Here is a 27101-nt window from a genome sequence, read left to right on the forward strand (position 1 = left end):
CATAAAGTTAATACATTTATTTTGTTTCTTAAAGTTTTCATATTACATTTCACATACTGCAAGTTAAGTTGTAAGTGAGGCATGTTTAAATTACAGCTGCACTGTACATAGTGTGTGTGTGTGTGTGTGTGTGTGTGTGTGTGTGTGTGTGTGTGTGTGTGTGTGTGTGTGTGTGTGTGTGTGTGTGTGTGTGTGTGTGTGTGTGTGTGTGTGTGTGTGTGTGTGTGTGTGTGTGTGTGTGTGTGTGTGTGTGTGTGTGTGTGTGTGTGTAAAAGGTCTTGCCATTTACATTCTATCAAATATCCATGTTGTTTGCAATAAAGGCAACATGACAGAGCCAGTGGCATGGCAATTATAGAGAGGTTTAATGACAACAGAGTAAAGCTATAGATGAGACGAAATGAATACAATTAGATAGTAAATCATATATAATGCACAGCCCACAGTCCAAAGAGCAACTGATAATGTTTCAGTCCATGAGGAAAAGGACCCCCACAATCCCTTGAATGGGGTATTATAATATTTGTCCTTAAACGGTACTGCCCTCTAGAGGTGCAGTATAGAAATTACTACATTGCAAGGGATATTATTTGTGACACACATATATACACAAATACTCAGCCAATAGTGAAATTACGTTTTTATTGGTTGATGGGTAAAACCAAACAAAATAAAAAAGGACTTGCAGTAGAGTCAAATGCCTACCCATCCCACAATGCTCTCTCAGAACGTTGACACTTCCGCCTTCACTTCCGTTGTAGGACACACATTACAAGGTTAAATAAAGCTTTGAAAAAGTGAGATATAATCTTTATAGCACGGCAAGTATTTACATACAATTTACTCATATCCATTTGACATTACATTCGCTTGGTAGCATTTGCTGCTGCAATTAAAAAAAACATTTTAATACTATTTCCGCTTTTGATGACGTCATTGTGTAATAATTTTCTCATTGGCTCTCTCCCTTGTCTTTTCCCGCGCTACTCTCAGTGTAAAACAACACACCGAACTGTCAGTCTGTAGTGGCCGCAAGCTAGCTTCTTTTTGACAATTTAACATATTTTCACAACTGTAACGATTATGTTACTGCACTGTCAGGTAATGCCGGCCTCAGATTATGACTCGGCCTCTCTGCCGGACATATTGCCGCTGTACTACCGACGGCTGTTCCCCTTCTCACAGTATTACCGCTGGCTGAACTATGGAGGAGGTGAGTGTCGTCATTAGACAGCCCGCTGAAAGCTAGCAATAAATAACATTAGCAAGATGAATTCATTATGTTGTTAACTCATGTTTTGTTATTTGCTAAATTAGAGAGCTCAGTGGCAGGTTTTGATGACATTATGAAGCATATTGTTTGTTCAGCATGGTGTGCTTATTCCCTCCTATTGCAAAGTCAAGGAGCAAACAACACAACAATGAGAATAATATTTATTGCAAAGTAGTATTTGAATAACTACAAATGTGTTTGACTGCTACAATAAACAGTACGAGGAAATACAAATATAGGCAAAGTCAAGAAGATAATTATAGATCAGAACAGTTGCAATTGAAATGTGAAAAAGAGGCAATGATTCCCAACATGGCGTACTCAAATGTGTGCTTCTGCAGTTTTCTATGGGTACATACAAAAACAGTGTTGTAACAGTGTTGTAGCTCATCTCATCTGAAATTTTTTTTTATTTCAAAAATACATAAATCAGCTACTATAACAACTGAACAATATGTGACTGAAAGTGTCACATAATACAAAATGTTTCTAAGTGTCCAAACAATTGAATTAGTTAGCTAAAGGAAATATAGGATAAATGGTTCAAAAATAATACCTAAAAGTAATGGATAAACAGGTATTACACTACCAGCATGTGCTTTTCCAAAGTACAAATAAATTATAGTTGTATGAGAGTGTTTTTGTTGCATGGTAAACACTGTTACTGTATTTCCACTTTCTATCTTTTATAGTTAAATTAAACCTGGTTTTAAGTTGATTTAAATGAACATATTTGGAATCTCCCAGGTAGTTTGACACATGAGTTCACCTGACCTACGTATGTCTGACAAAAAAAGTTGGGAACCACCGACTATAGAGGACTAATATATATTTTTTTCTACAACTTCAGTGCAGAAGAACTACTTTCAGAATCGAGAGTTCTCCTTCACGCTCAAAGATGACATCTACGTCCGCTACCAGTCCTTCACCACGCAGAACGAGCTGGAGAAGGAGATGCAGAAGATGAACCCTTACAAGATCGACATTGGGGCCATATACAGTCACAGGGTGAGAATGCATGCATCTTCTTTTGCATTCTTAGTTTTTCTTGCCCCTGCAGATATGTTATGGATAAAGTTGATTATGTTTCACCCACAGCCCAATCAGCACAACACAGTGAAGTCAGGAACCTTCCAGGCCCTGGAGAAGGAGCTGGTGTTTGATATCGATATGACTGATTATGATGATGTCAGAAGCTGTTGCAGGTAAATTGATTTTGTGGTTAATTTGTTAAAATTATTAAATCTTGACTGTTACATAACTGAGATTAGGGCTGCTCGATTATGGCAAAAATCATAATCACGATTATTTTGGTCAATAATTGATATCATGATTATTAAATCCGATTATTCATTGACTTTGAAAACATCCATTTATTACATTACATTGCATTTAGCTGACGCTTTTATCCAAAGCGACTTACAATAAGTACATTCGACCAGGAAGACACAACCTTGAGGAAAACAGAATCATATAAGTACATCAGGTTTCATAGAGCCAATCATTTCAAGTGCTGCTCAACTGGCTATAGATAAGCCAGTCCTTTATTAGTATATAAGTGCTCTGTTAGCAGTTCTTTGTTAGTCATTCTATCGCTCGAAGTGGAGTCGAAAGAGATGAGTTTTCAGTCTGCGCCGGAAGGTGTGTAAGCTTTCTGCCGTCCTGATTTCAATGGGGAGCTCATTCCACCATTTTGGAGCCAGGATAGCAAACCCACGTGTTTTTGCTGATGGGAACTTGGGTCCCCCTCGCAGCGAGTCGTTTGGCTGATGCAGAGCAAAGTGCACACGCTGGGGATTTATTGAACTTTAAAACAAATACAAGTAATAATTTGAACAGTATGTTTTTAACTGTTGATTATCCTGAACGTATAATTCAACTGAAAAACCAATACTAAAATAAATGATACATTTAAATAAATAATATCAAAATAATAAATACCAATAAACAAGATCAACAAATATTTTGGAGCGCACTTCCACAAGTTACTAAACATATATTAATATGATAAATACAAATAAATTAGATCAAATATGTTGCAGTGCACTGTCACAACCTAGCAAAGCAAAATTATCGTTTTTTCGATTATGTTGTTTTCGTAATTGTGGAAGGCCAAGATCGTAATTGCGATTTAAAATATGATTAATTGCACAGCCCTAACTGAGATAACACAAACTCTCCTTTTAGTGCTGCAGAGATTTGCCCCAAGTGTTGGACCCTGATGACCATCGCCATTCGCGTCCTGGATAGAGCTCTTCGAGGTTTGTTTGTCATTCATTTTGTCTTGTGTAATTTTCTATATTCTGCAGAACAGGTGTCTAACACTTTTTGATGTATGTGATCTTCTAGATGACTTTGGTTTCCAGCACCTGCTGTGGGTTTATTCTGGCAGAAGAGGAGTGCATTGCTGGGTGTGTGATGAAGCGGCCAGGAAGCTCTCGGTAGCAGCACGCTCCGCAGTGGCTGAATACCTCAGCCTGGTTAAGGTAACAGTATTTTTAGGCTTTTAATAAGATAAATAAGACATATTTATTTATGAGCAGCAGGGTGTTGGGTTTAGTGTATCTGTCTGTCTCTTTCAGGCCATCATATCTCTGAAATATTTGCATCGGCATGGGGGTCAATAACACAAGATTGTGTGCTCTATTCACTGCTGTCTTTATAGGGAGGTGATGAGACGATGAAGAAAGTAGTGCTCTCAGATCCAATTCATCCCTTTATCAAGTAAGAAGCCAATCCTTTTGTCAGTAAAGTGAATTTGAGGCTGTAACAGTTTTTCTGTTGCGTTTTTTGTGTGTAATTACACCGACTGTTATTGAGGTTGTTGCCTCTGACTGATGTTGTTGCTTCAGCTGTTTGAAAGTCTCTACCTGTGACTTCCGCAGAGAGTCTTTGGTGGTGGTGGAGCGATACTTCCCCCTGTACGCACTACAGGACCAGGACATACTGGGTCGTAAGGAATCTGTGGACAAAGTGCTGGCACTCACACCTGAAGATATCCTTTTCAGAACATGCAGTAGAGCCAATAGCTGATGGAAAACACCACATTTTATTTCTCTCAAATCGAATGTGATTCAAACATGAGAGTATGATCTCTCCTTGTTCAACAATAACTTTACCTGACCTTAATTCAAGCATTTACATGTAAGAAAACAGTTACAGCAGGACTTTCAGAACGAGAAGAAACCGGAGAACCGTTGGAATCTGTTGAAGGACCAAGCCAAACGGAAACAGGTAATACTGCTGACTAGTCATTAAACTCATAATCTATCAATCTAAAAGGGACTCAGGGGCCATATTGAAGACGACACATTTCTTAGAATGAATTACACACGAAAGCACAATGATTTAAAATGTTTTGATCAGTGTTCTACAAGGACAAGACTATACAAATGGAGTAGCTCATTTTATGTTTGATAAACCCTAGAGTCATTAAGGTGGGGAAATAAATGACCACATTATATTTCTTATCCTAAGTTTTTATTACATACAGTCTCTTCATATTACAACGTGACTTTGATTCGTTTTTTCAAATATGACCACCATAGAGGTTGTTATAAATTTTTTTTATCTTTCTTTCTAAAGGCCACATCCAAAAAAGGCCAACACTTTGAGAAAGAGATCATGCTGCAGTATTGTTACCCCCGGCTCGATGTGAACGTCAGTAAAGGAGTGAACCATTTGCTGAAGAGCCCCTTCAGTGTCCATCCCAAAACAGGTAAGCATAGATCTAATGTGATTTAATGTAGATGGCGTGTTTATTAATGACAGTCTTAATGTAATTTTTCCCTTTTGAACTCTGACCAGGCCGCATTTCTGTTCCCATCGACCTCAAAGAGTTGGAAACCTTTGATCCTTTTGCTGTGCCCACCATCAAGTTAGTGATAGTGAACTGTCCCATGCTTTGTTGTTGCAGTGATTGGAAATCGTCAGAGCTTATATCATAACTTTTTTTTATTTATTTTTTTTATTTTAGTATGATCTGTGAGGAGCTGGATCGTCCCAGGACAGTCGAAGAGGAGGAGAAGTCAGAGGAGACAAATGACAAGGAAAACGAGAAGGACGCAGCAGAGAGTCGAAAGATCAGAGGTGAGATTCTCAAATAGCTCATCGTAAATTTCACAAATGACCATCCCTTTTTTAAGTTACAGGTTAACACAAGGTAATTTTGCTCGCTTTACCTGGTTCAAAATAAGGCTAAAGGGTCAAATCAACCATGACCTGCTTTTTATAATGATTATCATTAGGACTGTACCAAATAGAACGCAGCTTAAAGGTGGGGTAGGTAAGTTTGAGAAACCAGCTTGAGTGCGCTAGAATTGGAAAATACACAGCCGGAACAAATCTGCCACTTCCTTACAGAGCCCCTCCTCCAACACACACGAACACGCACATGACCAATGAGGGCACGAGATCAGTTTGTGCACAGATGGAAGGCTGACAGGCAGGTAGGCCATCCAGTTACTTTAGCCGGGCCGGCTCAGATGATTGGTCGTGCTTTCTACAGTACTACGCCTTCCACAGATGACATTTTTTTGTATGGATTTTTTTGTCAAAGCACTTCAGATATTCATTGCTATCAGGACGTTAAGAGCATTCCATGGAATATAACAAGTGTATCTCGAGCCGGTTTCTCAAACTTACCTACCCCACCTTTAATATATATAATGTTTAAAATCAACATTTAAATGCTGCCCAGCTTTTTTAAATGTTTACATATCTATTAGTTATGTTCAAATGTGTATTCCCGCACAGATGCAGATAAATATTAGGCCACACAAATATTATTATTATAATACTTTTCTAGAATTAGAAACCAGTGGTGGCTGCAAATCATTGTTTTCAACTTGTGTGAAATAACTACAGATCATTGTAAAGTGAAAACTAATTAAAATAAAAACATAAAGAAACACATTTGCCCTGTAATCAGAAACAGTTTGCTCTCCCAGCACTCGCACACCGAGGGAGGCGACTGAGGACTTTTCATTTAAGAAAGTTGATTTAAAAAAAAAAAAAAAAAAAACATTTCCCCCGGAAATGTCATAAGGCATAATAAGAGACATTCAAAACTCCTTTTTGAAAACCTCACTAGCAGCTCACGGATTTATTTTCTTGACAGATTACAAGAGAACAAGCCTGGCGAAATATGTGAAATGCTTTGACCAGTTTCTGGATGTGATGGCTCGCTCATGGAAAGGAGAACTTCTTAAAAAGAGTGGTAAGTTTTATTTTTCCTAGATTAAATAAGCGTCTCTATGAAGTGTGTTCTTTCATGTAATTATTTTTTCTTCTTCTGTTCTTTTAGATCTTCAGAAAGACTTCTGAACTGGATCAACGATCAGAAAGTGATGCAGACAAAACATTGTTAATATTTCCCGATCACTAATATGGATGACGATACAAACGGTCCTGTGTTGGGGTGGGAAGTTTCTATTTTTTGATGTACAATCATTTCCTCCACATAAGAACATCTCCTTACTGCAGGTTTGTTCTACTACATTACAAATGCTATGCTGTTTGTCTGCTTTTTTCTATATTCCTCTACTGTACAGTCATTTGTGAAAATAAATTTGGTATTTCAACTTTTTCAAAATCTTGTATTTTACTTAACCCTTACTTTAAATGAGAACGGTTTGCAATATTTTTGCCAACAATTTTCACTAAACTATCCAACCGTTCTGTAAAGTTTATGTTGATTTTAGATGTTGTCTTTGTTTATATCAGTGATATCTGTAAGTACAGCATGCATAAAGAATTAAAAATATACTCCATTACAAATAAAGGTCTTGCATTCAGAAGCTTACAAAAAGGCAGAAATATTACAATCAAAAATATTTACTAAGAATAAATCTCTACACACATGAATGAAGTTTTTTTTAATCATAGTATCATCAAGATACCCACTGTGGGGCTTATCTCAGGAGGAGACGAGTCAGCCTACAGGAGTGAGGTACTGAAGCTCTCAGCGTGGTGTTCAGTGAACAACCTGGCACTGACTGAACCCCACAAAAACCAAAGAGATCATCGTAGACTTCAGCAGGAATACTACCGACTTCGCTCCCCTCGACATTAACGGTGAGTGTGTGGAGAGGGTACACACCTTCAAGTTCCTCTGCGTCCTCATCACCAACAACCTTTCCTGGAAGGACAACACCACAGCTGTCATCAAGAAGGCCCAGCAGCGTCTGCACTTCCTGAGGGCACTCAGGAAGAACAACTTGGCCACTAAGCTGCTGGTGACCTTCTACCGCTCTACCATCGAGAGCCTATTAACATACTGCATCACAGAGTGGTACGCCAGCTGCACTGAGGCCGACAGGATGAGGCTCCAGAGAGTTGTAAAAGCAGCACAGAGGATCATCGGCTGCCCTCTCCCCTCCCTGATGGACATTTACACCTCCCGCTGCCTCAGAAGAGCCGAAAACATTGTTAAGGGCAGTTCACACCCCGGCTTTCACCTGTTCAACCTGCTTCCCTCCGGCAGGAGCTACAGGTGTATCAAATCCAAAACAAACAGACTCAAAGACAGTTTTTCCCCAAGAGCCATCATTGCTCTTAACACCTGAAAGTCATACCTCTTAATCATCCTGCATGTGAAATAAATGTGACTGTACAGTACATATATAAATATATATCATTATTATAAATACATACCTACGATTATTATTTATTATATTATACATTTTATTTTTATACTCCTGGAAATAATTACTGCACTTTATTCCTTATTCCTAAGTATGTATGCTGCGTGTATTTGTTGTCTTATGTTGTGATGTTTTTTGTTTTGGCACCCTTTCAAGGGAGAAGCATTTATTTCTCTCACTGTACATGTATAATGACATTAAACTATTATATTCTATAATTATGCCCAGTCTGCATGAGTTAACCAGATACCATCAATTCAAGCAAGCCGGGACCAGAATACAATAAACCCATTATTTTTAGAAAATCAACTAAAGCATCCTGGATTATCAGATCATAGTATACAGAATACATAAATCACACAGAAACGTTTATATGTAGTACTGACATATCAGAGATACTATTGGCAAATATAACACAAATAATTAAGCAATCATTCATATCATTTGATTATTTTACAACAGGTTTATAAGCAGTATTTTACTGGGATAGTAGAGCCAGTTTTAACTTTGTATACTTATGGGTTTTTTGTTTATAATAGACAAATAACAAACAAATTGTTGTTTGTAAAGTCTTTATCTGTAAAGTAAAATACTGCTGTAACAGATAAATGTAGTTGAGTGAAAATTATTTCCATCTGATATGTAATGAAGTAATGATAACCTAATAACACTGTTTTACAAATAACCAAAAGTACAAGTAGCCTATTGTAGATTCTCTAAATAATGACAAACCTCAAAATATATGAGGTACTATCGCAAGATAATAAGAAACGTTCTCAAAATATGAGTTAGTTTCTCAAAATATTGAGAAACTTTCTCAGACGATATTTGAGAGTATCTAGTGGTTTACAGTATTTTTCAATCACATTTTTATTTTACATGTGGTAGGATTTATAAATGTATATTTTTTGTAGAAGTCCAGGTTCTCAATGATGTTAATGATTTACTATTATGTCGAAATTACGGTATTATCTTTTCTACAGTAAAAAAAAACGACTTCCTGTGCCTTAAATTGCCCCGGAAGTAGAACTCCCCGCTCTGTACCGGATATTACCGCGGAGCTGAGGTCAGAAGTTCTCTCTCACAGCCATCTTGGATATAGCATCCCGAATCGGTGAGTGTCTCCGTTCATAATCCAACATCATCCAGCAGTTTTTCACTTATTATCGTCTGTATTAGTGGTATTATGCGTTAAAGTAAAGTAGCAGTATCAGGCTGAGGTAGATATTTGCTTTTTTCGTCCCTCTGTAAAGCGATAAATGAGCCGTTGTGACGCCTATCAGAGGCTCAAAATGGGGGGACATTATGACTTCCAGTTTACCAGTAGCCTGTCAGGGCCGCAGTGAGCAGATTGTCTGGTGCTGTTAGGTTTATTTGTGTCACCTTCAGATGTGGGTTTAAAAGGAAATGGTAGTCTTTGTTACTCGCCGTAAGATTTTCTCCTGTTGAGGCTGCCACCAGCTGTCAGCTAACCGAAGCTAACGTTAGCTAATGTTGCTTCAACAAGAGTACAGACGAAGCTAAAGCATGGGCTCGGTCACCTGTTCAGCTGCAAGTCACTCTCTAAATGGCTAACTACGCTCCAACTTTGTGTCCATGTTTACCTCAATGTATTTCTTTAGATGGTTTTGTTCAAGAAGGGTACACATAGGTTGATCACAGTTAGACACTTTTCATAGACGTACAAAGCTCATAACCATTCAACATAATATAAACATCATTATCTTCATACACCTTTGGATATGATAGATTTCCATATTTAACTATACACTTAACAGAGGCTGACCATACTGGTGTACAGCAGGACTCTGAATAGCTGATGTAATACTACTATCCTTGCTAATAGTAGTGATCCAATACTGGCATGTGTTAAGAGTTCCCTTTTGAGTTAATCAAAATGTATTTTTATTTTTACAGCAACCATGCCTGGTGAAGCAACAGAAACGGTCCCAGTCACCGAGCAGGAGATGCAGCAGCCTCAAGTGGAGACCGGTTCGTATATTTTAACTTAACAGGCATGCCATAATGCATATTAAACAACGGGATCCTGGGTGTCCTGAAAGGGTCAAATTGCTCAACAAATGGCCCTCTACGGAAGGCAATTTGTTGAGTAAAAGAGCAATATTGCATTTTTAGGATAATTTGGTGAGTTGACTCAGCTGGCTGGACGCTGAGTTTATGTAACAGGTGATGGTTATTTTGACCATCACCAGCCATTTGGTGGGACATTTGTAAGGGAGGATTGCCCATTGAGGAATCTGCAGTGGTGATATTGCTCAGCTTGGCTTGAAAATGGTAATCCAGGACCCCTCTTTATTTACAGACTCACAATGGTGTGCGGTGACTTGCACTTACAACTGGATTTAGCACACAATGCATGGTGTTTAGTGTGGTTTTTCCCTTTGCACGATAAATGCCTTAAAAACCACTGTTTATCTGGGATTTGTATATTTTAGTTTTTTGACAGACTGAGAAATAATCTAGGATAATTATTTACGTTTTCCAGTCGCTCATTTTTGAAGAAATTGTATTGATTTTTTATGGTAATATGGACATCTTTTGAAAGTCAGCCATTGGCAACGCTTTTCTTTTGACCAAAAATGGGGCAATTACTGGTTAATAAAATGTATAGATTTGTCTGTATCCATATTAGAGAAGACTCTTATCGTGGATGTGTTTGAGTTAGTTTTATATCAGGTAGGAGCAACAAAATGCTGACAATTCTTAAATGCACTTTTCACTTTTTTTTGTTTTATTACATGTTTGTGCAAATGTAGTTAATTGTGCACTTTTTTGGTGCAACATCCCACTTTTTTGGTAAAGATAACCAACAACACTAAAGAGCAGTTCAGGTGACGTTTGAAAGCAATGGCGCCATATTTCAATACTTGTGTTTGCCTCAATGGTAAGAGCTAATACTGATGTAACTTCACCCCCAAGTGGGTCAGCACTAGACACTTAAATGAAAAGGCCCGCAGTTGTTTTGGGTTATTCTTTTATAAGGATTGTGTGTACATTATAACACAGCCCTCCTTTTCTGCTGACCAAAATGCCCTCATTTTTGGATAAAAGGGCGTGTATTGGCTTGCAAAGTGATTTCTAGACTTTAAGTAACACCTCCACAAAGCCTTTCATCAGTGAAATAAATCACACATGGTGAGCTGTCTAATTCAAGCATTTATGTTAGTAAATGGATTAATCACTTGTTTTCATGCATACTTGCAAAGATCCTCTGTTTATCTCACAAATGCACACTGCATGGAGTTTGGGACCTGGGCCTATTTTTGTCTTTTACTTACTGCACCTAACACCCCTTTCTTTGTTATACTTTGGCATACCAAGTGCCAATAACATGTAGATTAACTTCTTACAAACTCGTCGTTCTGTTCACGTTTGGGATAGGGCTGAACGATAAACCGAATTTCAACCGGCGTCGCAAAGTAATCAAATGCAAATTTGAAAACGTCCCTTTTATTTGATAGAAACGCTGCACCTCAGAACTGGATGTGGAAACTGAATCAAACAGTTTACATGTTAATAATAAGACTTTTACTTATTGATTATTCTGCCAGATTTTAAAAGTAGTTCATGATGAGATTACTTGTTACCATGGCTTACAGTAATTTCCCTCCGTGATTGATCGAAACATTAGTTTTAAAACGAAATCCGCTAATTTTCCCGAATCGTTCAGCCCTAGTTTGGAGCACAATTTCTTTTTCACTTCACGGTGTATTCTTGAAGCTCTAAAAATTTGCGTTGACGTTAAATTACTCACCAAACAATGACTGTGATTGCCCCTCCCCCTGTTACTCCTGTTGATACTCCTTAATCAGCTGAAGGAGCATTGGATTTCTCTGCTCCCCCTGAGATGGCCATTCCTGTGAGCAAAACAATCCCACTGGAGAATCCTACAGAAACTTCTGATCCTGCTCAAGCGATAGCCTCCACAGAAGAAGCTAGCATTCAGACCAATGATGATAAAGCAAATGGTATAGCTGCGACTCAAGACATCACTGAGCAAACTGAAGAGACTGGGTTGGTGGCCACACCTGTCACACAGGAAGAGGTGACTGCTGGACCAGCAGGGGCTTCAGATGACATGCCAGTTCCAGAAGAATCTTTGCCTGCTGTCGAAGCGCCCATTGTTTCCGCAGAAGAGCCACCAGCTAAAGAAGTACAAAGTCAAGAGTCTGCTGTTGCTACTGAAGAAACTGCCATCGAGGAGGTTGAAAAGATTTCTGTTGAAGCAAAGACCACTGAAGAGGAGCCCAGTGCAGCGGCACAAGAAATTCCTGATGTACCGAAACCATCTACTACTGAAGCAAAGACCACTGAAGAGGAGCCCAGTGCAGCGGCACAAGAAATTCCTGATGTATCGAAACCATCTGTTACTGAAGATGTCGGTGCCAGCAGTGAAGATGCTCCACAGACCGAGGTTAAAAACTTGAGGAATCTTTGCCTGGACGCAGCTGAAGATGAAGTATCGCCTGCTGAAGTGACTGTCGACCCGCCTACCGTAAATGAAGATCTGGACAAGCAAGATGCTATTACTCTTCTCACCAAGGCCATTCAGTCAAATCAGCCCTCCAAATGTGACCACATCCCATCTCTTTCCACTCGCCACCATTCAGGTTGGTTTATCCTAAAAAAACAGGCCCTCCCCTCTTTTTGTATTTTTTTTTTTTTTAAATTAATCTTTCTGATCAGGGTGGGCTTATTCTTTCACAGATGGTAACATGAATGTGGCAGGTACAAAGGTATAATGCTCCTGCGTCCTCTTTTACAGTGGATTTTCTCTGGGTCCTTGTTTATTTAAAGTTGCATCTTTTTTGCCTCATCTGAAATTGTTGCTAATGCGGTAGTTTTTATTTCACTCTTATAACAAATGAATAGGTACTCCTTTGTTGGACGTAAGTCTTTTTTTTTCTTCTTATACAGTTTGTTAAATAGGTTGAGAGGAAATTATAAAAATCTACTTAAGTTCAATTGTTTAAAATTAAAATCTTACAATTAGGCCAGGTGTCAGTCAGTCAGTCCTATCTTAAAGAACTTGTTCATTGGTCCATTCTTTGGTGCGTTTATGCATTTTCTGAGTAAGTGCTATTGTGATGTGGCAGTGTGATATGCATTGAAAGTATGGTTTTCCCTTTTTGCATCCTGACTAAATATATAATGTGCTCTCCTGTGTGGTACTAAGTACTGTGCATTTTGAGTTGTGGTTTTGCATCAGTCTGTTAGGCAGGCGTGTCCCTTTCCTAACCCTAAGCAAGGAGATTGCGTTTTGGTTTGATGAGTTAATCCGCATGAGTAAGTCTTTTTACCAGCAATATTTTTTAAATAATTACTTTTCTATTCAGCTACACCTCCTGCCCAAGCTGCGACCCTGAAACCTCGGGCTGCTACTGGCCATGTAAAGCCCAAAGGCAAAGATGCCAAGAATCCGCAGAGTTCGTCTGCCCCAAAGGCTGTCCCTGGCAGAAGAAAACGCTCCTCTCTGTCTGCCTCTTCCTCCTCGCCCACCTCACCAAAATCTACTTCCTCCACTACTCCCCTTTCGCCCGTGCCATCGCCCCTAGCTGGCTCTCCTGTGGGCTCCTCTGCTAATAAGGCTAACCGCTTTACCCCAAAAGTTGTCAAGGCTGGCAAACAAGGAAGAGCTATGAAGGGAGAGGCATTTGTGCCTACTCCGGCCCCTGTAGAGTGCAAAGTCACCACAGTTCTTGAAAAATCAGTAGAGGCTAGCCCCAAGCAAATTATAGTTGAAGCTGAACCTGCCCCAGCAGCTGCTGCAAAGCCTGTTGTATGCCCAGCTGCTTTCAAAGTTACCTCAAAGCCTGCTGTGGCACCCCCAGTTTCATTTTCAGAAGCTCTTGCCTCTAGCCCTCCTGCAGCTGTTGAGGTTAAGACAGCGTTACCAAGCCCTGTACCTGATTTTGCATCAACTGATGATCTCCCTCCACTTATCCCACCTGTGAAGCCAATGACTGTCCCTATAACAGCCCCAGTGAAAATTGTTGAGGTTGCTAAAGAGGTATCTCCAAGCAAACCTGCTCCTGTTGAGGTTAAGCCAACTGCTGAACCCACACCTGCTCCAGTAGAGGCTCCCGTTGAGGTTGACATGTCTAAACCTGCTCCCATTGAGGTTGACATGCCTAAACCTGCTCCCATTGAGGTTAAGCCAGCAGCTGAGCCCAAACCTGCTCATGTTGAGGTTGACCTGCCCAAACCTGCTCATGTTGAGGTTGACGTGCCCAAACCTGCTCCCATTGAGGTTAAGCCAGCAGCTGAGCCCAAACCTGCTCATGTTGAGGTTGACCTGCCCAAACCTGCTCATGTTGAGGTTGACCTGCCCAAACCTGCTCATGTTGAGGTTGACGTGCCCAAACCTGCTCCCGTTGAGGTTGACGTGCCCAAACCTGCTCCCGTTGAGGTTGACGTACCCAAACCTGCTCCCGTTGAGGTTGACGTGCCCAAACCTGCTCCCGTTGAGGTTGACGTGCCCAAACCTGCTCATGTTGAGGTTGACGTGTCCAAACCTGCTCATGTTGAGGTTGACGTGCCCAAACCTGCTCCCATTGAGGTTAAGCCAGCAGCTGAGCCCAAACCTGCTCCCCTTGAGGTTGACGTGCCCAAACCTGCTCCCCTTGAGGTTGACGTGCCCAAACCTGCTCCCGTTGAGGTTGACGTGCCCAAACCTGCTCCCGTTGAGGTTGACGTGCCCAAACCTGCTCTTGTTGAGGTTGACGTGCCCAAACCTGCTCCCGTTGAGGTTAAGCCAGCAGCTGAGCTTAAACCTGCTCCTGTTGAGGTTGACGTGCCCAAACCTGCTCCCATTGAGGTTAAGCCAGCAGCTGAGCCCAAACCTGCTCATGTTGAGGTTGACGTGCCTAAACCTGCTCCCGTTGAGGTTAAGCCAGCAGCTGAGCTTAAACCTGCTCCTGTTGAGGTTGACGTGCCCAAACCTGCTCCCATTGAGGTTAAGCCAGCAGCTGAGCTTAAACCTGCTCCTGTTGAGATTGAGCCAGCAGCTGAGCTTAAACCTGCTCCTGTTGAGGTTACCAAGCCAGCCCCTGTTATGTGTGAAAAGTCAGCAATGGTTGAGGTTAAGGTGGTGCCTGCTGAGGTTTCCAAGCCTTCCACACCACAAGCTGATGCCTCATCTGCTCCCTTAAAACCTGCTCCAGTTCAGCCAGCTGTTCCTTCCCCAGCTCCCCATAAACTTACATTTGCTGAGGCAGTTGCAAAACCTGCCCCTGTTAAACCTGTGGTTGAGCTAGTCACACCTTCTGAGCCCATTTCGCCACCCAAAACTGCTAAAACCCCACTCAAGGTGGAACCTGTGATCAAGAACAACAAGGGTATTTTCTTCTCTCTCTTTTTATGCCTGCCGTCACTGTTTTGAGAACTGTACTGTTGTTTAGGTCATTCTACTAAAGTGAAGGTTGTGAAGTAAATGTTAGCTTTGCTTTCGATTTTAATGAGTTCATTTAAAAAGCTTCCTACATGGATCATTTTATTGTAAAACAGTTATTTCTCTTGCATACTTTAAACGATGTGTAGTTAAATGGTGTGGTCTAATGGTTTATATTTAGTTTGTGGAGATGGTATTGTTTTAAACGGAGTACACATTTGTTTATTTGCTGTGATCACGGTGACCTTTTGCATATTTATTGGTTATTTGAGTTCAATTTTTATTGAGAATTTTCCACATACTAGGTATGTGAGTTTCTCTGGGGTACGAATAAACATATTTATAGTGTATTTTGAACCATTTTTAACATGCCCATTTCCCTTCTCCAGGATTGATGCAGCATATTTTCTTGCTAGTAAACATATGTAATGGTTTGTTTGTTGTGACTTACAATTGTTTGTTGTTGGTGGTTCCTGTAGGATCTGGTACAGAGTCTGACAGCGATGACTCAGTCCCTGATCTGGAGGAACAGGACTCTGCACAGACACAGACACAGCAGGCTCAGGTGAGTTTAGTGTGGTCTTAAATATCCTGAAAGAATACTACAACCATGTCCAACACTTCCAAGGGATGTTATTTGTCCTTTACTCTTCAGTGATGATGTAATACAGTGACTTTCGTTCTTCTGAGCCTCCTGAAGCCAACCTTTCTGTCCTGAGAAGAGATGGTGTTTGCACAATAACTAGGATTCAATTACATTTCCTGATCTACATAACCCTATTTTAAACCATTCTAAAATGTGGATGAATGTCATCTCTTACAGCTTGCAGCAGCAGCTGAAATAGACGAGGAACCTGTCAGCAAAGCCAAACAGAGCCGCAGTGAAAAGAAAGCACGAAAGGTAATTGCATAATTTGCACTGTTCTACTTACTTTGAAGCTCAGAATTGGACACATTTGTAATATGACTTGTATTTCTTGCAGGCAATGTCAAAGCTTGGTCTCAGGCAGGTAACGGGCGTCACCAGGGTCACTATTCGCAAGTCAAAGAACATCTTGTTTGTCATCACCAAACCAGACGTCTACAAGAGCCCTGCATCAGACACATACATCGTCTTCGGTGAAGCTAAGGTATGTAACCAAGATGAATGGGTCGGGTCAAAATGTTACAAAAAGGCTCTCAAGTGAAGATGTTCTGAAATAATGTTTCATTTTACTCTTTGTTCCCTAGATCGAAGATCTTTCCCAGCAGGCCCAGCTGGCTGCCGCAGAAAAGTTCAAGGTACAGGGAGAAGCAGTTTCAAACATCCAGGAAAACACACAGACGCCAACAGTACAGGAGGAGAGCGAAGAAGAAGAGGTGAGATACAGTTTTATTCAAGGGAACTCTCGGAGAGGCAAACCCTTTTTTGTTATCATGTAAAAAACATTGCCCTTATTTTTCCAGGTGGATGAGACCGGAGTTGAGGTCAAGGACATCGAACTCGTTATGTCACAAGCCAACGTGTCGCGAGCGAAGGCGGTACGCGCTCTGAAAAACAACAACAATGACATCGTCAATGCTATTATGGTGAGATTTATACAACTGTATCTAATATTTGTAAAACAATTAGATTCATCAGGCCGTTCTAAATGGTTTGCTCATACTTCTGTAGATAAACGTGAACTCTTCAGTGATGATTTAATACAGTGACTTTCGTTCTTCTGAGTTTACTGAAGACACATTTCTGTCCTGAGAAGAGAAATATTCTTACACTTGTGTTAAAACATAAATCAACACATGTTAATGAACCATTTTTGTTCCTTTCTTGCAGGAGTTGACAATGTAATGGGATCCTGGCACAAAAGGGTTAAAGAAAGGTTGCTGATTTGAGCTCGTTTATACAATTTATACCCAAGATGGAAATAAAGTTGTGGCTTGATAAAATGTAATTTTGATGTTTTTGTTCTTCATTGGGAATTGGGGCATTTTGTTGTAGCTGGGTTGCAGAAATGCTTCTTAATTTAGTTGAGACCAGAGAAGGGCAGAAATCCATGAATGAACAAGAGACTTAAAAACTCATTATTTAAATGTATAGTTCCTTGAGTATGGTTCCAGGATATGAAAGAAAAAATGTTCTATATTGGTATGCTTTGGACTGTTTTCTAATCTTTTGTGTGAAATATTATTTGACCTCTAAAATAGTACTAGGTGAGGCGTGTTCAGCAGAAAGCAAACTGCACCTACACATTACTTTTTCAGAGTTCCTCAGAGGGACACCACAGGTTCTCAATGTGTTAAGTTTGTTTTTTTCTCATTCAAATCTAAATCTGACAATTGGGAACTACAGCGTCAACTTCAGACTCAAGTGGAGTGACAATTACAATGTTTCCCAGGATAAGTCCCTGTGTTCTTTATCTCATGTATGCGGATGACTTACAAAGTTGTCACGCTATTAAATTGATCAACAGGGGGCTGTAATGTCCAAAAAGAAAAGCCAAAAGGAAGGTGGTAAGCTGGTAAACAAAGCTGGATTTTACATACAGCACCAACAAATAAAATGTGTTTACTAGAAAACAAATGGTATTACTAAGTGTTTAACAAAATGTAAATATTTTCTTCATCAACATAACACGGCTTGTTAAACTCAAATCATGGCATGAATAACGAATAAATTCCCTCGGTTATTATTGAAGGCGTAGTCTTGGACAGCCATAATGTCAGCTGCATTGTAAGCATACTCTAAAATAAAATAACTGATGCTCAGGACTCCATTTTGTATCATTATTCTGTGTTGAAGAGTCACTTGGTGAGACAATGTCCACCATTGGTGCAGCAAGGCCAAAAATACCCCGACTTTATAGATCCTTTTGTTTATAGGGGCATCTTAAAACATCCACTCACCCTTATGTCAGGGTTTCTTTCATTATAAATGTGTCATCCAAATGACGAAGAATATTTATCTTAAGCTCTCGACAGAAGACAAGCTGATTACTCATGACTATCTGCAAACAACGTGCCCTCTTTGTGTATAATTTGTTGCACTCGTTAGGATATGATAGCTTGTTTATTCTTATAAATGCAGGTATATTGAGTTTAATACCAAACTCTCAGCATGCCATTATAAAATTGTTACTCAATCTGAAAGAAAGCCTGTAAACCTGCCTGTGTGTGGAGGGAGCTGGTAGCTTTCTCCTGCCACACCCTCACAATACTTGCCCTCTTAGGATGTGAGAAAGGTATGCTATCTTTCATTCTGCCCTCATTATAAGATTGTTAAATGAGGTGGCATTCCTCACATTTTTAAACCAATAGATCATAGAGCCAAAACACTAACATGATATAGAGAGATATGCAAGTGTGGTGCCATGGTGTGAACTGAGTTAACAGCATACATCTGGCAAAAAAGGGCGAGGTTTTTTACAATAACTGCTACACAGGTGCAAGAGTTGTTTCGATTAATGTAGTACATTTCCAACTATTTTATTAATCTTTGATGTTAATGTAATTACAAATCAAGATATTTGAATATGCTGATTAGAATGATCCCAATTATTCATGAATTTAATAGACCTAATAAAAGAATCGGTCGAATAAATTAATAGAAACGTTTCATTTAATTAAAAATGTTTTATGCACTCAGTTAAATAGTATGTGTGCATACTTTAATAAAAAAAGGAATGAAAATCTGACTTGTTACGATAAGTAACCTTAGAAAAAGAGACAGCCCTATAATTTTAATAAGCTCATCACTATTTTTATTATTAGTAGTAGTAGTAGTACTAATAGTAGTAGTAGTAGCTCTAGTGGAGTATAGTATCAGAGATGACGTTCACACGACTACTCAAATGTCGTAAAAGCAATATCGTCTATATTATATATTTCCTCTAACCAGAAATCCTCTATATCATCTGTGAGTTCATCTCTCATGATTCAGTTTATTCGAGGCGATCCTATTGGGTGGTACTAACTGAACCCATAGTAAATCACATTAGATTTGCTCCACACCCGATCACACGCGGCCTCAGCCGCAGCCGAACACTCTAGAAACGTCTAGTACGTTCCAACTGCGTCAGTGCGGCCATTCTTATCCCGGGATACGCAACAAGATCCGGAGTAGAGTCCACATCATACGAGAGGCGTTTGCATTACTTGTTAGTGGGCAGCATACATTCCCCTTCATTTGCAGGCGGACATTGCCATTCTTTTCCCGTGACTGTTTTATCTACGAACAAGAAGCGCACTTCACGTCGAGACATGTAAGTTGTGGAGAGTTAACACGAGGATGCTAAGTGCGATAGTACAACCTGCAGAGATAGCTAGGTAGCTAATATTAGCCGCCTGACAACATGCTTGTGCAAAGGCGGGAGGTTGGCCTTGCCACAATGAACTGTAAGCTAATGGTAACTCGCTACCTAGCTTGAACCTCGTGGACTAAGTAAATTAACACAATGTACCATCGCAGTTATTATTGCAGACCCAGCATTAGCTGGGAAAAAAATGCAGGTACTTGGGCAAGGTGCACCGCATGGCTTAACCAGCGTAGTGGCTAACGTCTGCCTTGTTAGCCTAGCTATCATTAGATTAGCATCATGTTTTTTTCATGATTAAAGCATTCCAAATAATATCTGAGATCTGCATGTGAAAATCAAAGTTGACCATGTGGAAAGATATCGGCCTAATTGCAAAGTTCTGAAAGGATTGAGCAACGTTTAATCAACATTTGTGTTTAAGGCTAGCTTCCATCCACTGAAATGGTTGGTCCGCGTTAATATGTTGGAGGATTTAGCTTATCATCCCGTTTAATTCCTATAATACAATTTCATCGGCAAAAGAGTAAATCCCTATCATTCCTGTAGTTACATAAATAACTAAATCACTAATGAACAAACTGCGTCGTTGATCAATGTTCTAACCACTGCCCTGTAGCATTACATCTCATGTAATAGTGGGGGAACAATCACACGTCTCATAATGCGTTCTCAGTGTAGAAAGACGTTTATAAGCAAGAAAGATCTTGGACTGTAATTCATTTGAGTTTAACTAATTATTACAGTTAAGACTTCATTAAATGCATTTTGCATTTATTATAGTTTTTGTGGCTACAAGGTGAAGATGTTTGCATTAATCTTCACAATGTGCAGGAAAGGTTATGCTAAACACTTCCAAACGTTTCATTCTTTGACTTTTCACATTTGAGCTTGCAGAGATGTTTAACTTTTGAGGCTTCTTGACACAGGAGCACACTGTAACTGGATGCTGCATGGCAACCTGATGCAAAGGCTTTTTGGTGCCTGAAGAATGACCCACCTGTCAATAGCACATGTGACCTGTATATTGTATTCCAAGTTGTGGGTCGGATGAGCTGTACCTTTTTGAAATATATAACAAAAAATAGGTTTTTTGTTTTTTCCGGATCCCATTAACTTGTTTAAAGCTCCCTCTAAAGGCGCTCTGTTTCTGTTGATTTACAAGTGGTTGCTTAATTTGTGTAGATTATCAAGACTTGTTGCATGTTTTGATATCCTTCTTTTCTCCACAGGCATCCAGCAACTGCCAAGTGGTACGACAGGAGGGACTGCGTTTTTATAGAGTTCTGCGTTGCAGACAGCAAAGACCTTAAAATCGATTTTGATAAAACTAAGTGTGGTTTTAGGTAAGTTTCAGTATATATTTGTATTTTCTGCTCACACACTTGACTGCAGTACGCAACAATCTAATAAACTCAAATAAATGAATAAAAAACAACATTTCCACATCAAGAATGTGATGACAATTATTACTATGTTCCAAGTATAATAACTTCTTGGTAATATACACTTTGGCATTTCATATCGTCCACACAAATATCTGTCTGTGTGGTTTTGTTAGAGGAAAACGGGTAAGGTTGTCCACCTAGTACTTATCGTAACATTTAATATTTTATAAATCAATATAGGAATTTAATTTAAAGAAATTGCCACACAAAAAACTACAACCATATCAAACACTTCCAAGGGATGTTATTTGCCCTTTACTCTTCAGTGATGATGTAATACAGTGACTTTCGTTCTTCTGAGCCTCCTGAAGCCAACCTTTCTGTCCTGAGAAGAGATGGTGTTTACACAATAACTAGGATTCAATAGAATTAATATTTATTTATCAACATATAAATCTATTTAGTTTTATACAAAATAAGGCAATTAGTATTTAACCATGAGTTCCTTGTTGGATGTTTTGCTTTTGGTTCTGCTTTTAATGCCTATATTTGATGCCATACCTCTGTTTTTATTTCCCCCACAATGACGTCTTGTCTTCTCCCCCTCAGTTGTCTTGCAGGAACCGATGATGTCAGACATGAGAACGAAATGGACCTTTTTGAAGCTATCGATGAAAATGTAAGTTACTCTGAATCAATGCTTTGATAAATATGGCTTTGTAAAATGTCGATTGTGCAGATTGAAATGTACAAAATGAAACTGACCAAATATTTCTGTTTTCTGTCCACCCCAATGCAGGAATCCAAACATAAACGCACAGATCGCTCAGTGTTGTTATATCTAAAAAAGGCACAGCCAGGGAAGCCATGGCCGAGGCTAACAAAAGAGAAGGCTAAGGTGTGTATCATTCATTTGAAATGCTAATGGTTAACAACACAATGTACTAAATATATGCACAATATTTGAAAGTGATTAATGAAAAACCACTATTTTGTGTTTTTACAGCTGACTTGGCTCAGTGTCGACTTCAACAACTGGAAGGACTGGGAGGACGACTCAGATGAGGAGATGGGCAACTTTGATCAATTCTCAGATGTAAGCACTGTCTATTAATCAGAATGAGTGAAGTCATTTATAAATGCCTTAATGAAGTCAATGTTTGACACACAAAAGAGCTTTCAAAATGTGTGATATCAGCTTTTAATATCAGAGAAACAAAAATTGAATAAGGAATTGCATCAGTGTTGGTATGTTATTTGATAGTGTCCAATCATTTAGATACCGTAATCTTTAGTAGGAAACAAAAAAGGAGATTGTTGCATCCTTACAATCCAAGTGTTGGCCATTTATACTCAATTAGTGCTATAGGAAAATTCAACTCTACAGCTCTGCTATTTAATCACTCTGTGCAAGTTTGACTTGTAAACCTCAGTTAAAGTGAGAAAAGATGTTTCCGCCCTTGTCCTACTTTGAGTGTTGTGGTGATTGTGGAAGCAGCACTTTTTAAAAAACGTTTTAATGATCAACATGTTGGTTTATATTACAGATGATGAACACCATGGGAGGTGAGGAGGACATCCCTGATCTAGACGGTGGTGCCGAAGATGTAAGTATCCCTTTTCCTCCCTTTAACTTAATTTGTATGCTTATATTGAGAAATATAATGATTATATATTAATTAGTCAAATAGTCAACTTGTAAAACTACAACCATGTCCAACACTTCCAAGGGATGTTATTTGTCCTTTACTCTTCAGTGATGATGTAATACAGTGACTTTCGTTCTTCTGAGCCTCCTGAAGCCAACCTTTCTGTCCTGAGAAGAGATGGTGTTTGCACAATAACTAGGATTCAATAGAATTAATATTTATTTATCAACATATACATCTATTTAGTTTTATACAAAATAAGACAATTCACTTCCTCACTTATTTGGTTTGATATCATATAAGTTAATATATTGGGCTTTGACTAAACGAGACGTTACCTTGAAATCCAAGACATTTGGATCAACGTTTTGTTTATTTACGTTTTCTGACATTTGAAAGAGAAACCGATGAATTAGGCAAAGGCTGTCATCTTATGGTTATGAACCATTTAATCGGGTTTATTATGCTGCATGTTTGAACTGCATCTTTTCTGTCTTTTCAGGATGAGTCCGCAGATAGCGATGATGAGAGTAAGTATTTATGCACTACATTGGCACATCATGGCTTACATTGTTGATCATTTGTTGTGATGAAATATTTAATTAATTTCTGCTCCACTTTTCTTTTAGAAATGCCAGACTTGGAATAGAAGACTGTAAGACTCTAGAAAGCAAATGAAAGAACAGAAGGCAAGAGGAATCATAACAAATGTATATCTTGAAACCGAAGGCAGTGACAAACAACTGTACATATGAGTCAGTAGCCATATTTAAATCCATAGCCTCAGCTCCAAACTCTTGACCGATCAGTACACTGAAGGTTGATATGCATGGTATTGTACAGAGCAGCTATCTCCACTTCCATTTGCTGTACTGCACCTTTTGGGTATCTTGTTTTACTGTTAAAATAAGTAAGCACACACTATTTGTTTGAAAAGCTGTGTAGTTGTCCTAAACTGAGCAATATGTGTTTAACGGAGTTACAATTTGTTTTCAAATTTAATTGTGGTTTAAAAAATTATTAGGCCCACCCATTCCCAATGTTGTGGTTATAAGTAAGTCGACCAGTGTAGTTTATCTCTTGATTCAAAAGACACTAGCTATGTACATCATTACAATTAGATGCATTTACTGATTGGGTTCCTCTAAAGCCTTCCATGTGCCGTGAATTAGATATCAAGGAAGCCAGTATTTTATTTGTGTGGCTTAACCTTCCAGCTTACATGTTTCCCTTTACTTCTCGTTTAATGTTTGTAAAATTGGAATATTCTGAAATCATGCTCAGCATCTTCCCAGTTTATCACCTACTTTGGTTATCTGAATGGATTCCACATATTTAGTATCTTAACTGTTCCTCTCTCCATACCCACCTAACATGCATACCTTTGTTGGACTGCAGAAGCAAGGCTAAATGTTTTGCAACTGATAACGAGGCTGTGAAGCTTTGTCGGGCCTAAGCATCATTTGGTGTGTTGCTGTTCTCCAGGTTCTTTCCGTTTGTTCATCAAGTATGATCCTCCCTTCTCAGTGGGGGCGTGTCCGAACGATACCAACGTGTAATGACCAAATTATATTTGCACTGTCAATAAAATGTAAGGGGAGACAAATGTTGAATTACAGTGGAAATTCTTTTTTTATTGTCTACATCTTTCTAATAAACTGTTTAAGAATCATTTTAATGCCTTTTTTCTTATGACATTTGACTTGTGTTTTGGTTTACCATTAATTTTCATACAATTATTTGGAGAAAGAATAGCTTAAGAAAATCTTAATGTTATTACATTTATTTTAACTGAAATGTACGGATACGGTATTTGAACTATTAAAGGCAACCACAGTAGCCGACAGTCAAGCCGTAATATCTCTTACATTTGAACCTTGTAATAATTGAGCCCTGTTTTGGTGATCAGCTTCAGAGAGCATCACTGGGTTGTTGGGATAATGAAATAAATTATTATACTGCTTTTATGATGTTCAACCTTAAGAATATGATCTAAAACACTTTTAACCTTGAATTTAATAGAATAAATCATACATATACATTATATCTTCATCAGTATGATTTTGTGTTAATGTCACTCCTATTTGGGTGCTGGGACCCAGATAACCTGCAAGCCCCCACGGCCCAGAATATTAACATACTTCCTCCTTGGGCCTGATTTCCTTACTGTCTTTTCCGAGAAAGGGACTGTAATGTGCAATACCGGTTCCTGTTTTCACCCAGAAGCACATTAAAAATAAAAGCACGGTCATCTACCTGCAAGGGAATGACTGTTTTGTTCAAAGGATAGCAGACTTGAATTGGTTTGACCAAATATACACAGTATAATCATTGGGCAATAATAATTACTTTGTAACTAGGTACTAACTTCTCCACTTAAGTAGGCTACAGTTCTGAGTTATCATGGTCTACTTTACAAGGTCATTTTTATTTAATGGTAAATACTATATTAAATACTTCTAGATTTAAACTCCACTACATAATTATTTTAATTTAAGTTTGTTTACCCCTATGTTTTTTTCCGGTCCCCCGGAGGTCTATGTCTCATAGTTTATTGATTTTTTCAAATGTATTTTTATTATTTTATTTTTCATAATTATTATTATTTATTTGTATTATGTTTGACTTTTTAAATTATTTATTGTAATGTTTTTTATTAAAATATTTTATTATTATTATATATATTTGTAATATACAGTACATTACATGTTACGCAATACTGTGGGCAGTGCCCACAGGAGCAATTTTGGGGACAGCGATATGCTGACTGCAGTGGGGATTGAACCAGTCCTCCCCTGATCCGAAGCTCACCGCACTAACCCACTGAATTATTATTATTTGTAATTTTACTAATATTTTATTGTATTTTATTTAATTTGTTACCACTTTTTATTTCCGTGTATTTGTACAATTATTTAATTGTATTTGTTTTATTATTATTTTATTGAAAACGTATATATATTTTATTTGTTTAGTGTGGGGGGGGCATCGACTGTACTCTGTTCACCCTTGAGCATCCTTGACCGCCCTTGAACCAAACACGCATGCCATGCTGGGTGGCAAACCACCAACCCTTTGGTTGTTAGGCATCCATTTACCCCTTCAGCCAAAGACACCAGTGCATATTCCAGTCAAATTTCACACGATTGGCTTCTACGTTTATTAGGGTTACAAGGCGACACAAAGATATTGTTAAAGAACATTTGTTTGAACTCATCGCCAGAAATAACCATCAATCTTTCAGATCTGTTCCAGAAAAACCCAAGGCTACCAGGACGTGTGGAGCCAGGTGTCCTGAACATGTCATTTAGAGAAAAGTGGACTTAAGCCTCTAAACTTTACCTAACTTTAGTTTTTCTTTTCTATTTCTTTCACTTCAATTACCACAGCCTCTTTTTTTTTAACCTTTATTTAACCAGATAAAAGCATTGAGATAGAATCTCATTTGCAATGCTGACCTGGCCAAGAAGGCAGCAACGTTACACATAACACATAACACAAACATATAAAATACAGAGAACATAACTAAGAAAACAAAACACAAAAAAGCAGTCACTACATTGTGCACATTAGGACAGTAAGAAAGGTGCACTACTTATTACTGCAAGAGCAGCTGGTGGTTAGGACTTCAGACAACTTCAATCTAAAACATACTATTGAGACAAGTGCCCTCAGTTTGAGGTGTGATTGAAGGTCATTCCAAGACCAAGGACCATAATAAAAAAGACTCCTTTTCCCAGCCTCAGTCCGCACAGCAGGAACCTGGAACCGTATCCAGGCGCTGGATCTGAGGTTGTAAGAGTCATTTATTTCCATGCAATGGAGTTTGCCATTTTGCCTCTCACATGTTGGGGATTTGAACCGCTGACCCCCACCCACATTGGTATCCATTTACTCCGTACGAAATCTAAGATTTTGTTAAAGACACGTGCACAACTTGCAGAGCAATTGAAAGTACAATTGTTATAAATGTGGTCGTATCCACAGAATACAAGGCGACCAAACAGAACAACACTGTGTGAAACACGCACAGACACAGAAATTAATAAATACATTAATGTTCGTAAAAATAAATGTAGAAATACATTAAAGATATGTGTGTTCTGTTTTATTCTCAACTTATATTTTTGTAGTTATACATTTATTTATTTAGTGTTTATTTATTCCTGTATTTCTAAATGCATTTATTTCAGTTTTTTTCACATTTATTTATTCCTGTATTTATTCTGTGTTAAATATGCATGTATTTATGTGTTACTTATGTAATGTTCTGTCCTCAATACCTGGCTGCTCGTTGAGTGCATAAAGGCATATTATTATTATTATTATTATTATAATTCACTCACAATCACAGCAAGACCTTTATTTGTGCTTTCATGGTTTTTAAAAACACACTGGTGGTCCAGAGGTCTATGCACACCCAGGGGGAGGGGGCATCTTTGTCTCC

At 38.8% G+C, this 27101-nt stretch overlaps 3 protein-coding genes and 4 non-coding genes across 10 annotated transcripts; all 7 read left to right on the forward strand.

The window, feature by feature from the left end:
- Positions 1–984: 984 nt before the first annotated feature.
- On the forward strand, positions 985–6866 carry prim1 (DNA primase subunit 1). The gene is made up of 13 exons (XM_034087524.2): positions 985–1213; positions 2124–2281; positions 2372–2478; positions 3461–3534; positions 3623–3759; positions 3939–3997; positions 4159–4268; positions 4416–4507; positions 4859–4991; positions 5081–5150; positions 5250–5362; positions 6393–6491; positions 6579–6866. Exons 1-13 carry the CDS (start codon positions 1084–1086, stop codon positions 6596–6598), a joined length of 1302 nt encoding a protein of 433 aa, XP_033943415.1. The 5' UTR covers positions 985–1083; the 3' UTR covers positions 6599–6866.
- A 2076-nt stretch (positions 6867–8942) lies between these two features.
- Positions 8943–17259, forward strand: naca (nascent polypeptide associated complex subunit alpha). 4 transcript variants are annotated; one of them, XM_034086725.1, is made up of 10 exons: positions 8943–9031; positions 9835–9909; positions 13275–14686; positions 14726–15275; positions 15808–15893; positions 16152–16229; positions 16312–16458; positions 16559–16687; positions 16775–16897; positions 17142–17259. In XM_034086725.1, exons 2-10 carry the CDS (start codon positions 9840–9842, stop codon positions 17154–17156), a joined length of 2610 nt encoding a protein of 869 aa, XP_033942616.1. In that variant the 5' UTR covers positions 8943–9031; positions 9835–9839; the 3' UTR covers positions 17157–17259. The 4 variants fall into 4 exon arrangements, with proteins under 4 accessions (XP_033942616.1, XP_033942621.1, XP_033942615.1 ...); XM_034086730.1 differs by lacking the exons at positions 13275–14686; positions 14726–15275 and adding an exon at positions 11751–12548; XM_034086724.1 differs by having other exon boundaries at positions 13275–15275.
- On the forward strand, positions 15977–16051 carry LOC117450193 (small nucleolar RNA SNORD59). The gene has a single exon (XR_004552570.1). It is a non-coding gene; the product is annotated as a small nucleolar RNA SNORD59 (small nucleolar RNA).
- LOC117450191 (small nucleolar RNA SNORD59) lies at positions 16995–17068 on the forward strand. The gene has a single exon (XR_004552568.1). It is a non-coding gene; the product is annotated as a small nucleolar RNA SNORD59 (small nucleolar RNA).
- Positions 17260–19333: 2074 nt separating the features above from the next.
- LOC117449224 (prostaglandin E synthase 3-like) lies at positions 19334–24326 on the forward strand. The gene is made up of 8 exons (XM_034086733.2): positions 19334–19566; positions 20850–20963; positions 21615–21684; positions 21805–21903; positions 22012–22101; positions 22553–22612; positions 23157–23184; positions 23284–24326. Coding segments are annotated over exons 1-8 (483 nt in total). The 5' UTR covers positions 19334–19564; the 3' UTR covers positions 23304–24326.
- On the forward strand, positions 21325–21399 carry LOC117450194 (small nucleolar RNA SNORD59). The gene has a single exon (XR_004552571.1). It is a non-coding gene; the product is annotated as a small nucleolar RNA SNORD59 (small nucleolar RNA).
- On the forward strand, positions 22756–22830 carry LOC117450195 (small nucleolar RNA SNORD59). Its single transcript, XR_004552572.1, has one exon. It is a non-coding gene; the product is annotated as a small nucleolar RNA SNORD59 (small nucleolar RNA).
- Positions 24327–27101: the final 2775 nt, after the last annotated feature.

Source organism: Pseudochaenichthys georgianus, chromosome 7 (assembly GCF_902827115.2).
Source record: "Pseudochaenichthys georgianus chromosome 7, fPseGeo1.2, whole genome shotgun sequence".
Taxonomy (NCBI): domain Eukaryota; kingdom Metazoa; phylum Chordata; class Actinopteri; order Perciformes; family Channichthyidae; genus Pseudochaenichthys; species Pseudochaenichthys georgianus.

Bases quoted from the DNA above. Each gene is read 5' to 3' on its own strand.
- prim1 (XM_034087524.2), top strand. From the start codon at position 1,084: ATGTTACTGCACTGTCAGGTAATGCCGGCCTCAGATTATGACTCGGCC. The intron at 3,760-3,938 runs GTAACAGTATTT...CTGTCTTTATAG, and splicing joins AATACCTCAGCCTGGTTAAG to GGAGGTGATGAGACGATGAA. The intron at 4,508-4,858 runs GTAATACTGCTG...TTCTTTCTAAAG, and splicing joins ACCAAGCCAAACGGAAACAG to GCCACATCCAAAAAAGGCCA.
- naca (XM_034086724.1), top strand. From the start codon at position 9,840: ATGCCTGGTGAAGCAACAGAAACGGTCCCAGTCACCGAGCAGGAGATG. The intron at 9,910-13,274 runs GTTCGTATATTT...TTTTCTATTCAG, and splicing joins GCAGCCTCAAGTGGAGACCG to CTACACCTCCTGCCCAAGCT. The intron at 15,894-16,151 runs GTGAGTTTAGTG...CATCTCTTACAG, and splicing joins CACAGACACAGCAGGCTCAG to CTTGCAGCAGCAGCTGAAAT.
- LOC117449224 (XM_034086733.2), top strand. The intron at 21,685-21,804 runs GTAAGTTACTCT...ACCCCAATGCAG, and splicing joins TTGAAGCTATCGATGAAAAT to GAATCCAAACATAAACGCAC. The intron at 21,904-22,011 runs GTGTGTATCATT...GTGTTTTTACAG, and splicing joins TAACAAAAGAGAAGGCTAAG to CTGACTTGGCTCAGTGTCGA.